At 45.5% G+C, this 14,821-nt stretch overlaps 1 protein-coding gene across 1 annotated transcript in view; it reads left to right on the top strand.

Moving 5' to 3' along the window:
• Positions 1-14,821, top strand: part of LOC126102086 (chymase-like) — a 66,893-nt gene that overhangs the window by 25,954 nt on the left and 26,118 nt on the right. Inside the window, exon 2 of the mRNA XM_049912325.1 lies at positions 8,934-9,138. Within this exon, the coding sequence (XP_049768282.1) occupies positions 8,934-9,138 (205 nt within the window). The remainder of the gene's footprint in view (positions 1-8,933; positions 9,139-14,821) is intronic.

Raw genomic sequence — 14,821 nt, 5'->3', positions numbered from 1 at the left:
GTCCGCTCACAACAACCACAGTCCCTACACATGACTATGTTTACCCTACTCTATACGGTGACAAATTCCCAAGATAATCTTCTGATGAGCTACTCTGATAATCAAGAAACACTCACTGAAATACGAGACGCGAAAACTACGCTAGGTTTTCCCAGAAAAACTATTTAAAAGCTAAGCGCAGCAAATAAGTACAAAAACGCTTTATACAAACAGTACTCGCTGCTGCTGGTGCTCTCGCTCTGGCTGTCACAAGACAACTGCTGATTCAAGTGACTAGTGGCTAACGGCCGCGAAACAAACAAAGACGGTTTTAGAGCGCTTTCTGTTCTAAACGATCAAGAAAACACTAAGAAATCTAACACGAAAACTACGTAAAGTTTTATCAAGAACTGTTAGTTACTATGCAGAGCAGATAAACACAAATAGAATCCCTTCCTTAGTGGAAGGTCCTAAACAAAATGCAAAATAAACGCTTTATACAAACAGTACTCGCTGCTACTGGTGCTCTCGCTCTGGCTGTCACAAGACAACTCTTGGTCTCCCTCTACGATTTTTACTCTCCGCGCTGCCCTCCAATACTCAATTGGTCATACCTTGATGAATCAGAATATGCCCTACCAACTGATCCCTTCTTCTAGTCAAGTTGTGCCACAAATTTCTCTTCTCCCCAATTCTGTTCAGTAGTACCTCCTCATTAGTTTTGTGATCTACTCATCTAATCTTGAGCATCCTTCTGTAGCACCACATTTCGAAAGCTTCTATTCTCTATTCGTGTAAACTATTTATCGGCCACGTTTCACTTCCATACATGGCTACACTCCATACAAATACTTTCAGAAAAGACTTCCTGACACTTAAATCTATACTCGATGTTAACAAATTTCTCTTCTTCAGAAACGCTTTCCTTGCCATTGCCAGTCTACATTTTACATCGTCTCTGCTTCGACCATCATTAGTTATTTTGCTCCCCATATAGCAAAGCTCATTTACTACTTTAAGCGTCTCATTTACTAATCTAATTCCCTCACCATCACCCGATTTAATTTGAATACATTCCATTATCCTCATTTTGCTTTTGTTGATGTTCATCTTATATCCTCCGGCAAAGGTCCCAAGTCGAGTCTCGGTCGGGAACACAGTTTTAATCTGCCAGGAAGTTTCATATCAGCGCACACTCCGCTGCAGAGTGAAAATCTCATTCTGGAAACATCCCCCAGGCTGTGGATAAGCCATGTCTCCGCAGTATCCTTTCTTTCAGGAGTGCTAGTTCTGCAAGGTTCGCAGGAGAGCTTCTGTAAAATTTGGGAGGTAGGAGACGAGATACTGGCAGAAGTAAAGCTGTGAGTACCGGGCGTGAGTCGTGCTTCGGTAGCTCAGATGGTAGAGCACTTGCCCGAGTGAGGCAAAGGGCCCGAGTTCGAGTCTCGGTAGGGCACACAGTTTTAATCTGCCAGGAAGTCTCAACGTTTTAATTTCTTCTCCATGGATTTTAATTTCTACTCCGAATTTTTCATTTGTTTCCTTTACTGCGTGCTCAATATACAGACTGAATAACCTCGGGGATAGGCTACAACCCTGTCTCTGTTATTCCATCGAAAAGTAATAACATATGTGTCACTGAACTTCTATGGAAGTTAAGAATTAATTACGTTCGTCAGAGAAATCACCACGTGCCCGCTGCAACTTAGCGAATACACCAACTGCATATAATCTAGTGTGCAAAACGTAATGAGGAAAGTTACTTTCGCATGATGTGACACTGCCAAGAAATATTGTTCGATGAAACTTGGACCATACATAGCAAGAACTGCTACCGTCTAGTACAAAAGGTAACTAAAGGAAATAGTCACTAATGCCAACAGAAATGACACTTTTATTCAAAACCAATAATTACACTGAAGACACCGCGAGTTATGATGGCGGTGCCCAGGACATTACAAAAGGCGGGACGTGGTTGTTAATAGGATGCGTGATCAGCACGGATGGCAACGCACGCTGACCACAACGTTGGCAAGGAGTTCTTGTGATTGGGCTTTTCAGTCATCCACTAGAGCGTTTGACAAGTGCTGGACGGTTTGGTATATGTAGATGTGCTGTAGTACGTCTCCCCAACGCATCTGATACGTACTCCAAGGGGTGGGCATAAGTCGGGGAAACGGACAGGCCGGACAATCCGCCAAAAATAGTCTCGTTTCAAGAGCTCCACCAACTGAACTGTTGGATGCGATCGCTCATTATCAGAGCCGAGTGCATCCCTGAAAGGATGCACTTGCGGAAGGAGTACAGTGTCATAATAACGAAGGAGTACAGTGTCATAATAACGTTGGCCGGTGTGTGTGCCATGTTCACAAAGAGTTGGAGGTCAGTACGCTAATGCAGCATTATTCCTCACTACATCATAATACTGACTGCCCCTATAAGTGAATAGTCAGTGGGACTAACTACCATGTAGGGGTCCCGAGCTCGATTCTCGGTGCTGCTAGGAATTTTACCTTGGTATGCGACTGTTACGGGGTGCAGCGGCACTCACCCTCCTGAGGCCAAATGAGGAGCTTCTCGACCGATCAGTGGCAGTTTAAAAATCAAGAAACCCGACGACAATCGGGAGAGCGGTGAGTTGACCACATGACTCACCGTACCGCATCCGATGAAGCCAGTGGTACACAATGTCACACCAGTCGGTCACGCCACGTGGGCATTTGACCCGATTGGGCCGTCTAGGGTCTGAAAGACGTGGATCGCCAAAACGATCATTTTCGACAGGTTTCGACATTCCCACTTCTCACCACATGAGGGTCCGTCTAGAATCTCTACTGAGACTGAATCTCCTCAGGTCTGAGAAGAGCACGTGACTTCACTCTTCACTGGTCCAGTCCGCTTTTGACACATCGTAAACGGTGCCGCCAGTGAGCGGTTGTCACCGCGGAACAAAACGTACTGGTCGTCAGACAAAGAAGCCTTCGTCATACAGTTGCCGAGCGTGTGGCGTAGTAGTCTTGTTGAATGTGGCTGCAGTTGTACCTGCAATTTGACTTGAGTCCCTATTAGCCCACTCCACTACGCAGCAGTCATCTGCTGGTGTAATTGAGCGTGGTCGACCAGCTCGTCTCCTTCGGACACCAGCGCCTCTCCTACGGAACGCTCCTGATGCACCTCGAACAATAGTGTGATTAGTACCAAACTCCTAGGCTATACCCGACACACTTCGTCCTTCTTCCAGTTTCCCGATTATTCTGCCCCATGCGAAGTTGTACTCACGTTGTCTCTGGGCCATGCTGAGATGAAGATCATCACCGCAGTGCGCTCTAACTGCTGATTAACGAAGACTATGTTTTTCCGTTCTTTCAGCTGTCTCGTGTCGGGATGGCAGTTTCATTTAGCGCTATAGTCGCGCTGACCTATCGCCATGTCACTTCAAACATTTTTCACACGATTGGGAGTAATTAATATGGTACGTTACTTAATCTAGAAGTGTATATACTCGCTCTGGAAGTATCTGTGTATCTGTCCCTCTATACAGGGGTTAAAAAATGGCTCTTAGCGTTATGGGACTTAACATCTGAGGTCATCAGTCCCCTAGACTTAGAAACTACTTAAACCTAACTAACCTAAGGACATCACACACATCCATGCCCGAGGCAGGATTCGAACCTGCGACTGTAGCGGTTGCGCGGTTTCAGACTGAAGCTCCCAGAAGCGCTCGGCCACACCGGCCGGCTGCAGCAGCTAAAGTTCACCACTGTCGTGTTGGCGGTACGGGTTCAAGTCGTGCGCGTATCATTAAATAATGTATGCCAAGCAACATTTGTTCAGAAACAGTAATTTTCGCCGTCGTACCTCCATTCATTAATTGATCACTACAGCACGCGTTTTGCAAATGTGTATTCCGTTTGTGGTTCGTAGCTAAAATTCTAAATATCTGGACAGCTCCAAGGAATTCACAACGACGAACGAAGTATTAGCGGCTGTGGAAAGATCCCACATAGAGATGGCAACTAAGGGTTTCGATTTAATTGTTACTTCATTCTAGAGAAGCTGCATGGTCATAAATCGTATCTGTTCTTTCTGGAACAGGTAACATCTTCATATATTCCCATGTTTTTTTAAGTATGCGAGAACCATCCGGAAATTTTGGTTGGAATGGAAGAGTTGTCTCACAAATTAATAAATGTAATTGTGACCTGCATGAAATTAGGGAATTTTACGAAAGTACTGTGTGAAGGGTTTTTAAAATCTCTCTTTCTTCCGTACGTAGGATAATAATTCTTTACGTTACTAGTTCGTGGGTAGAGCATACTGATGAGATATTTTGTGATCTCATCTTTGTAGAAGAAAGGGAAGCATTCACTTGCACCGTAAAAATTACCCACCAAAATGTACTCCGCTTTAGCAACTCTTGATGTTTATTTTTGCAGGCGGGTTAAAATTTTCATAACACAGGTTTTCTAATTGCTAAAGACACGTAGAGAAACCGTTTCGAGGGAAGATTCCATAATAGTAAATTATTTAATTCAGCAGCTATTTTGTAAACCTGCATTCACGGGAATGACCATATACGCGTGGTTCGCATCGAAGTTGGTCGAAGAAAGAACAATCTTTTGGAATTCAAACGAGTTGCATTGTCCGGTATAGGTTCTGAAAAATCTGTGTGTCTGCAAGGTAGTAGCTTTCATGCTCTACTAATTTGCGTTTCGGTTGCTTCCACGACAAAGGATCCGTTCTATCACAGTAAGCGATGAAAGCAATAGAAAATAGGTCGATTCTGTAATGTATTCTGTAACAAATGGAATAGAAATTTTAAGACAGTCTCCTATAATGGTTGATTTATTAATGGAATTACTGCAGCAAAAAACGACTATTTCAGAAAAATTTTGCTTGGCATACGTTATTTAATTACTATATCCTGTACGCTGAAACTGAAAAAAAGAAGGTATACGGGAAAAATTTGAAACCGTACTAACAGCATGGCAGTTGTTAACCTTAACCTTGGTGCTGCGCTCACTGGGTTGAAAGGTAACTAACGTTAAGATGCAGGAGGTACGGATAAAATATCCACGTCGATTTGCGTGGAAACTAGAACTGGCATAAAAAGTCGCTAGCCAGGTATTGAGGTATTTACAACGTACCTAAGAATCATTAAAATCCTTGATTAAGAGATGTGATGGTACGCTGAATACATTGGTTGATGAGGTTTATGATGTACTCATGGCACAACTTTGACCTTACAGAGAGAGTTATATGTAGCTAGAAAGTATCAGTCTGTTAGTAAAGGGTTTGCTTCACCAGACGCAGCATTCTCCGCACTCGTGTGTCACTTAGCATACATTTCTAGAGACGGAACAGTAAGCTACTTCCCCTTCCCTTCGCTATCGTTTCGAAAACAAGAGACGTTAGAAGGGAAATGTTTATTGTTGCACGTCGTAGACGTTTCTCCGGCAACAGACGGGAAGGGAAGGGAAGATTGTACTGCAAGCTCTAGGAGTGGCAGCTCCGCCAGTCAGGTCTGCCTCATCTTGGTTAGTTGGAAGTGACGGTTGAAGGGAGTTACGCTGATTATCTGCTCGGAATGTTTTCGGCAGCAACGCCGACGGCTGTGTGTGTTTGTGGCATTTTATTATATTGACAACTTTCGACGAGCGGATGCAGCTTTTCTGTAAGGTAAGTGAATCACCTGGACAACTGCGGTGACGTTCTCAATTATGTGCTACTACTTCTGAGAGTCAAGCTATTTCGGTTGGTAATAATTGTATTTGGAGGAAATAACCCCCAGAAATATACATACTGTTACTTTGTACCATCTCCATATCTGGAAAGATGGGTGGGCAAAGATTCGAGTGGAGGAGGAGCGTTGTTGTTGTTGTTGTGGTCTTCAGTCCTGAGACTGGTTTGATGCAGCTCTCCATGCTACTCTATCCTGAGCAAGCTTCTTCATCTCCCAGTACCTACTGCAACCTACATCCTTCTGAATCTGCTTGGCGTATTCATCTCTTGGTCTCCCTCTACGATTTTTACCCTCCACGCTGCCCTCCAATGCTAAATTGGTGATCCCTTGATGGCGTTAGGAATTTAAAAAAATAACTTCATTTGGACATAAAACCAAAACGATACTCGAAGCAATGTCAATATGTTCGCCGATACATGTGTTTCAAGGCCTGTGAAGTGAAATTATGATGCTGGATACCAATAAAAGCCGTGATGCACCATCCTGAGCATTATCGCTTGTCCACAAGTATCTACATTTACATCTAAATCTACATGGCTACTCTGCAAATCACGTTTAAGTGCCTGGCAGAGGGTTCATCGAACCACCTTTACAATAACTCTACTATTCCACTCTCGAACAGCGCGCGGAAGAAACGAACACCTATATCTACCCGCACGAACTCAGATTTCCCTTATTTTATCGTGGTGATTGTTTCTCCCTATGTAGGTCGGTGTCAACAACATATTTTCGTATTCGGAGGAGAAAGTTGGTGATTGGAATTTCATGAGAAGATTCCGTCATAACAAAGCCTGTATCATTTCAGTGACATTCTCTCCCATACTTCACAATGATACAAAACGCGCTGCCGTCTTTGAACTTGTTCGATGTATTCCGTCAGTCCTGTCTGGCAAGGGTCCCACACCGCGCAGCAGTGTTCTAAAAGAGGATGGGCAAGCGTAGTGTAGGCAGTCTCCTTAGTAGATCTGTTACATTTTCTAAGTGTCCTGCAAATAAAACACAGTCTTTGGTTAGTCTTCCCCACAACATTTTCTATGTGTTTGCTCAAAGTTGGCTCACTCCACTCTTCATTGGTGGCCCAGGGTGTAAGGAGGCGCCGGCCGCGGTGGTCTAGCGGTTCTGGCGCTGCAGTCCGGAACCGCGGGACTGCTACGGTCGCAGGTTCGAATCCTGCCTCGGGCATGGGTGTGTGTGATGTCCTTAGGTTAGTTAGGTTTAAGTAGTTCTAAGTTCTAGGGGACTTATGACCTAAGATGTTGAGTCCCATAGTGCTCAGAGCCATTTTGTAAGGAGGCTCCCTGTGACGAAGTACCGCAAATTTAAACTGCTCAATGGTGTTCTTGTCAGCTGATAGTGCAGAACATCCTATTCGTTTGAATGAACCTTCTTGGAGTAAGCGTTCACACAGCGGCAAAGAGCGCTTGCTCATACCGGCCTGAAAGATGGACGTATCGCCGAAACGTTGACTGTAGGGTTGAACTATAGTAGCAGTCTCCTTTCTCGATACTGCAAACTCGATAATTACCCCAGATCGCTGAACCATCTGCTCATGATATCAACCAGAAACAAAAGCGGCCTTGCTGTCTGTGAAATTCGTGTAGCTGAATACTTGCACTGGTAGCCTACTTCTCCGACTCCACCCCTTTCTACGACGATCACAAGATGGCTGGAAAAACCTCCCCTAGTCTGTGAAGAGAACTATCGAGTCAAGCTCCGTCCAGGTGATCTTCTGGTCACCTTCTTCGACTGCCACGCTGCTGAGCGTTCCGCTGTTGTTCGTAATTGACCCCTAGCGCCCAAACTGATAGTGTGGAGAAGTTATGCGGTGTCTGGATGAACATAAACCTCCGAGTGGCCTCCAAAACGGCAGTGCGCAATTATGTGACGTTTGCCTTAGCTAAGCTACAAACTTTAAATTGTAGATAGCGAACATAACCTCGCTCGATCACCACGAGGCAGATGATCAATCTGTTGTGCTTCACAAAAGCGGTTGAATATTCACGTGTCGTAGCTGGCGAGTATATCAATTTGACGTGCAACTTCTTCTGCTAGAGTAACAATAAGCCTAAACTTGAAATGGCCCAACGCCTGGTGGCTGCTGCTTCAGTGAGGTATTTCTGTAATTTTTCCTCTGTATCCCCTAGAAAACAAAAGAAAAATTCGGAGTAGGTATTAAAATTCATGGAGAAGAAATAAAAACTTTGAGGTTCGCCGATTACATTGTAATTCTGTCAGAGACAGCAAAGGACTTGGAAGAGCAGTTGATCGGAATGGACAGTGTCTTGAAAGGAGGATATAAGATGAACATCAACAAAAGCAAAATGAGGATAATGGCATGTACTCGAATTAAGTCGGGTGATGCTGAGGGAATTAGATTAGGAAATGAGACACTTAAAGTAGTAAAGGAGTTTTGCTATTTGGGGAGCAAAATAACTGATGATGGTCGAAGTAGAGAGGATATAAAATGTAGACTGCCAATGGCAAGGAAAGCGTTTCTGAAGAAGAGAAATTTGTTAACATCGAGTATAGATTTAAGTGTCAGGAAGTCGTTTCTGAAAGTATTTGTATGGAGTGTAGCCATGTATGGAAGTGGAACATGGACGATAAATAGTTTAGACAAGAAGAGAATAGAAGCTTTCGAAATGTGGTGCTACAGAAGAATGCTGAAGATTAGATGAGTAGATCACATAACTAATGAGAAAGTATTGAACAGGATTGGGGAGAAGAGAAGTTAGTGGCACAACTTAACCAGAAGAAGGGATCGGTTGGTAGGACATGTTCTGAGGCATCAAGGGATCACCAATCTAGTATTGGAGGGCAGCGTGGAGGGTAAAAATCGTAGAGGGAGACCAAGAGATGAATACACTAAGCAGATTCAGGAGGATGTAGGTTGCAGTAGGTACTGGGAGATGAAGAAGCTTGCACAGGATAGAGTAGCATGGAGAGCTGCATCAAACCAGTCTCAGGACTGAAGACCACAACAAAACATCCCCTCGAATTTCTTTATAGTCTGAGCCCCCTCCAGCCACCCAGTGCCACCCGTCTCGCTACCCCCGCCATTTCACCCAAAATTCCTTATGAAATTCGTAGAATGAATCTTTCTTGATAGAAGTGATGTTATGGTGTGCTAGAATCTGGTTTCTAAACTGGTGACATGGAAGCCATACCGAATGACTGCAGTGAGTGCTGAGGCGTTCTGGTGTGCCGACAGTGGCGGCAGTCGGCTAATGGGCGGCCAGTTGGAGAACCTGCCCTTCATGGTGATGTTGGTGGTGCGGCGGGTCGGGGTCTGCAGCGGCTCGCTGGTCTCCATGCAGTGGGTGGTCACGGCGGCCCACTGCATTGAGCACTCGCGCCGCTCCGACATCCAGCTGAAGGCCGGTTACCGTGAGCCCACGGACGACGACGAACAACAGGTGCGTGGTCACTACGCTACCCTACTACTGCCTGTATACTCAGCAAAATATGGGACGCGTGAGTTCAGCAAGACAAATGTACTACCAAGTAATGGGAGAACAGGGTCACAGCAGTGTGTCATAAAAATAATGCGACTATGAATACTGCGTACGAACCAAAAAAGCTGTTGAATCACCTCTTCGTAGAAGAGTTACATTGAATCCTGTCCTTGATTCGTTAGTAGTGTTACAGCTTGCTGCAGTTGCTTCGCGAGTGTTCAGGGTATTTGAAGTGATTTGTCAAGTACGCTACTGGCCATTAAAATTGATACATCACGAAGATGACGCGCTAGAGACGCGAAATTTAACCGACGGGAAGAAGATGCTGTGATATGCAAATGGTTAGCTTTTCAGAGAATTCACACAAGGTGGGTGCCGGTGGCGACACCTACAACGTGCTGACATGAGGAAAGTTTCCAACCGATTTCTCAGCAGTTGACCGGCGTTGCCTGGTGAAACCTTGTGTAAGGCGGAGAAATGCGTACCATCACGTTTCCGACTTTGATAAAGGGCGGATTGTAGCCTATCGCGACTGCGGTTTATCGTATCGCGACATTGCCGCTCGCGTTGGTCGAGATCCAATGACTGTTAGCAGAATATGGAATCGGTGGGTTCAGGAGGGTAATACGGAACGCCGTGCTGGATCACAACGGCCTCGTATCACTAGCAGTCGCGATGACAGGCATCTTATCCACATGGCTGTAACGGATCGTGCAGCCACATCTCGATCCGTGAGTCAACAGATGGGGACGTTTGCAAGACAACAACCATCTGCACGAACAGTCCGACGACGTTTGTAGCAGCATGGACTATCAGCTCGGAGACCATGGCTGCGGTTACCCTTGACGCTGCATCACAGACAGGAGCGCCTGCGATGGTGTACTCAACGACGAAGCTGGGTACACGAATGGCAAAACGTCATTTTTTCTAGGATGAAACCAGGTTCTGTTTACAGCATCATGATGGTCGCATCCGTGTTAGTCGACATCGCGGTGAACGCACATTGGAAGTGAATATTCGTCATCGCCATACTGGCGTATCACCCAGAGTAATGGTATGGGGTGCCATTGGTTACACGTTTCGGTCACCTCTTGTTCGCATTGACGGCACTTTGAACAGTGGACGTTACATTTCAGATGTGTTACGACTCGTGGCTCTATCCTTCATTCGATCCCAGCGAAACTTTACATTTCAACAGGATAACGCACAACCTCATGTTGCAGGTCCTGTACGGGCCTTTCTGGATACAGAGAAAGTTAGACTGCTGCCCTGGCCAGCACATTCTCCAGATCTCTCACCAATTGAAAACGTCTGGTGAATGGTGGCCGAGCAACTGTCTCGTCACAATACGCCAGCCACTACTCTTGATGAACTGTGGTATCGTGTTGAAGCTGCATGGGCAGCTGTACCTGTACACGCCATCTAAGCTCTGTTTGACTCAATACCCAGGCGTATCAAGGCCGTTATTACGGCCTAAGGTGGTTGTTCTGGGTACTGCTTTCTCAGGATCCATGTACTCAAATTGCATGAAAATGTTATCACATGTCAGTTCTACCATTATATATTTGTCCAATGAATACCCGTTTATCATCTGCATTTCTTCTTGGTGTAGCAATTTTAATGACCAGTAGTGTACTTTGCGAACATGCGCTGAATACGGAGAACACTAAGGCTTTAAGATTTTGGATGGACCTTGGCGAAACCACTGCTGTGGCTTACGAGAAGTTCCAGGGCTTATGGCGACCGTTATCTACTCATAGTACAAGTAATCAAGCCGCACTATTCCTGTTTAGGAGACCAAGAAGAGGCAGGAAACTAAGCTTGTTGCTGAAGACCTCTACATCTACTTACATACTCTGCAAGGTATCGTATGATGCACGGTGAAGGGTACTTTGTACCACGACTAATCCTTCCTTTCCCTATTTCACTGGAAGATAGAACGAAGGGAAAACGGCTGTCCATATGCCTCCCCTAAGAGCCGTAATTTCTTTTATCTTATGTTCATGGTTCTTGCGCGAAATGTACATTGGCCGCAGCAGAATCGTCATGCAGCCAGCTTCAAGTCCTCTCGTGAAAAGAACGTCATCTTCCTTCCATGGATTCCCATTTGAGTTAACGAAGCATTTCCTTAACACTTGTGTATTTATCGAACCTAACGGTAACAGTTCTAGCAGCGCTACAACGTCTGGTAGTGACGAATTGCTGTTGGTCGACATGTGTCACCCTACTGCTCTGCTTGAAGGACATCAAAGTATATCAACTTTTATATTCATTTTTGTTAGAAGAACAGATCAAATTTAAATATCAATCTACAGTAATTTTATGTTTATGTTGGAGTACAATGTATTCAACTAGATGCGTACCTTGCTCCATATCTACATCTCTATCCAACAAACCACTATGAAAGAGTTTTTCTCCTGGTGCCTTAACGTATGGAGCGCAGGATGAATGGTTGTTCCAGTGCCACCGTGAATGCGGTAATTATTCTAATCTTGTCCTCAAAAACGCTGCGAGAGCGATACGTAAGGGGTTGTAATATATTCCTATTGTCATCATTTAACGCCGATTCTTGGAACTTTGTAGGTAGGATTTCACTGGACTGTTTACGTCTGCCTTCGAGAGCCCGCCAGTTCAGTTTCTTCAGCATTTCTGTGACGCTCTCCTAGGGATCACACAAACCTGCGACCATTCGTGCTGCCATTACCCGTATACAGTCAGTACCTCCCGTTACCCCTACTTCGTACGGATGCCACACGTCTGAACAGTATTGTAGGATGGGTCACACGAGTGGTCTGTAAGCAATCTCCTTTGCAGTCTGAATGCATTTCCCCAGTATTCTACCAATAAATCAAAGTCTGTTTTACTCACGACTGAGCCTAAGTGCTCATTCCATTTCACATCCTACAAACTGTTACACTTACGTATATGTATGATGAACTGATTCCAAATGTGGCTCGTCGATATCATTATCATACGATACTACAATTTTGTTTTGTTTTGCGAAGTGCACAATGTTACGTTTTTGAACACTGAAAGCAAGTTGCCAATATTTGCACCACTTTGAAATCTTTTCAAGGTCTGACAATACTTGTTATCCGCGAGGTCATTAATATACAACATGGACAGCAGGGATCCCAACACACATCCCTGGGCCACAACCAAGGTCACTGCTAGGTGTCTCCATCTAAGACAACTTTCTGCTTCCTACCTACCAAAAAATCTCTATCCAGGCATAATTTTCGCTTGACACCCCATACGACCGTACTTTTCATGGTAAACGTGGATACGGCACAGGGGCAAATGCTTTTCGGAAATCGAGAAATGCTGCATCTACCTGACACCCTTGATCCAAAGCTTTCAGTATGTCACGTGAGAAAAGTGTGTACTGGGTTCCACATGCTCGTTGTTTCCGGAATCCATGCTGGTTTGCGTTGAGGAGGTCATTCTATTCGAGATAGCTCATCACGTGTAAGTTCAGAATATGTTGTAATACTCTACAATAAATCGATACCACAGATGTTGGGCGATAGTTTTCTGGATCACTTGTACCAGTCTTCTTGTAAAAGACGGGCTAACTCAACTGCAAATTCAGTATAGAATCTAACAGGGGTTCCATCTGACCCTGAACTTTGTTCCATTTTAATGACTTCAGCTGTTGCTCAGCATCTCGAACATATTTTTCACTATTCTTTTCGGTGGTACGAGGAACTCCCCTGGGATTTCCATTGTAAAGGGACGTTTCAAAACAGAGCTAAATATTTCTGCTTATTCTTTGCCACCCTCAATTTCAGTTCCTGCATGCAAGTCCAAAGGAACTTTGCATCGTAATCAGAATAAGACAGGCACTGCAATATCGTATGTATCTGCCGAAACCGGACAAGCGACTTTCAATTACAACGTCTGACGTGTACGGGAATACACATAATGGATCTACGAGAACAGGTCGTAGACGTATGGCTGACGACATATGGAGGTTTGGGGCTGGCCGTGAGTCGTACACTGATAGCGAAATGATGAGCCGAAATCTCGCTATAAGAGGGAATTCCTGGTTCGACTCCAGGTCCGGCACAAATTTTCACTGTCGTCAATCCATTCTACAGCTCCAGTATGAGATTTTCACTCTGCAGCGGAGTGTGCGCTGATATGAAACTTCCTGGCAGATTAAAACTGTGTGCCCGACCGAGACTCGAACTCGGGACCTTTGCCTTTCGCGGGCAAGTGCTCTACCAACTGAGCTACCCAAGCACGACTCACGCCCCGTCCTCACAGCTTTCTTTCAGGAGTGCTAGTTCTGCATGGTTCGCAGGAGAGCTTCTGTAAAGTTTGGAAGGTAGGAGGCGAGGTACTGGCAGAAGTAAAGATGTGAGGACGGGGCGTGAATCGTATTTGGGTAGCTCAGTTGGTAGAGCACTTGCCCGCGAAAGGTAAAGGTCCGAGTTCGAGTCTCGGTCCGGCACACAGTTTTAATCTGCCAGGAAGTTTCATTCTACAGCTGATGATTGTCCTCATTCGCACTTGCGAATCCATTTAATGTATTTCATAACGACTGTACTCGCCGCAGTGCCTGTTCCTTTGGACGTTTGGACATTTTAGATTCTATCTTCTCACGCGATTCCTGAACCCAGAGAGCATGGGATATGTCACCATCCTTCCACCCGACTGCTAGTGGCAAACCGGCCGGTGTGGCCGAGCGGTTCTAGGCGCTTCAGTCTGGCACCGCGCGACCGCTACGGTCGCAGGTTCGAACCCTGCCTCGGGCATGGATGTGCGTGATGTCCTTAGGATAGTTAGGTTTAAGTAGTTCTAAGTTCTATGGGACTGATGACCTCAGATGTTAAGTCCCACAGTGCTCAGAGCCATTTGGCCCATTGTTTGCTAGTGGCATGCCAGTGATTTGTATATCAGTCCTGTACACGGTAGACAGGGAGTAAGGGGGACTCAGGGTCCCCCCTAATCAACGGGTTCGAGGTGGTATCTTCGACTGAAACTGAAGCTGAGCCACAGCAAATCTGCTTTGTTCTGTGTCAAGAGGAGGCAAACACCGAAAGATTGAGGTCTACTCGTCGGCAGTTGAAACATTTGGCGAATAACCGTAACCCATAGGGAAATGGCAGCAGGACACAGGAAGAAATACCAGGTGCACCAGTGAGTACGCCCAGGGGCCTCATTGTGCATGTTGAAGAGGCTATCCTGGCAGCCATTGGGGGAACAGGGTGCAATCAACTGCAGATTGTGGCTCACGTTGATACAAACGATATCGGTCGTCCAGGCTCCGAGGGCATACTTTGATCGTACTAGCGACTCGCAGAAAAGGTTGAGAAGACAAGCCTGGAGCACAGACTTTCAACGAAGCTCACAATTTGCAGCACTGTCCCCAGAACTGATCGTGGCTCCCTGGTTCTGAATCGAGTAGAAGGATTGAACAAGAGACTTCGGAAGCTCTGTGACAAGCTAAGTCTTGCGCCATACGCTTGAGAAATGCAGGGCCCTCCTACACGGATCATGTGAGCACTACACATCAGAAGCTGCTACCCAAGAAGCGCTGTGTGTGGAGTGGCGAGTCTCCATCCAGTCCAGATAACGATAATTGTAGGAGTGCCGAAAGTATAAGTGTACGACCCAAAGGAACGCCCTCCCCCCCCCT

The sequence above is a fragment of the Schistocerca cancellata genome, chromosome 1 (genome assembly GCF_023864275.1).
Source record: "Schistocerca cancellata isolate TAMUIC-IGC-003103 chromosome 1, iqSchCanc2.1, whole genome shotgun sequence".
Taxonomy (NCBI): Eukaryota; Metazoa; Arthropoda; class Insecta; order Orthoptera; family Acrididae; genus Schistocerca; species Schistocerca cancellata.
The sequence above is the reverse complement of the archived record's forward strand: the minus strand, read 5'-3'. Positions and strand labels throughout refer to the sequence as shown.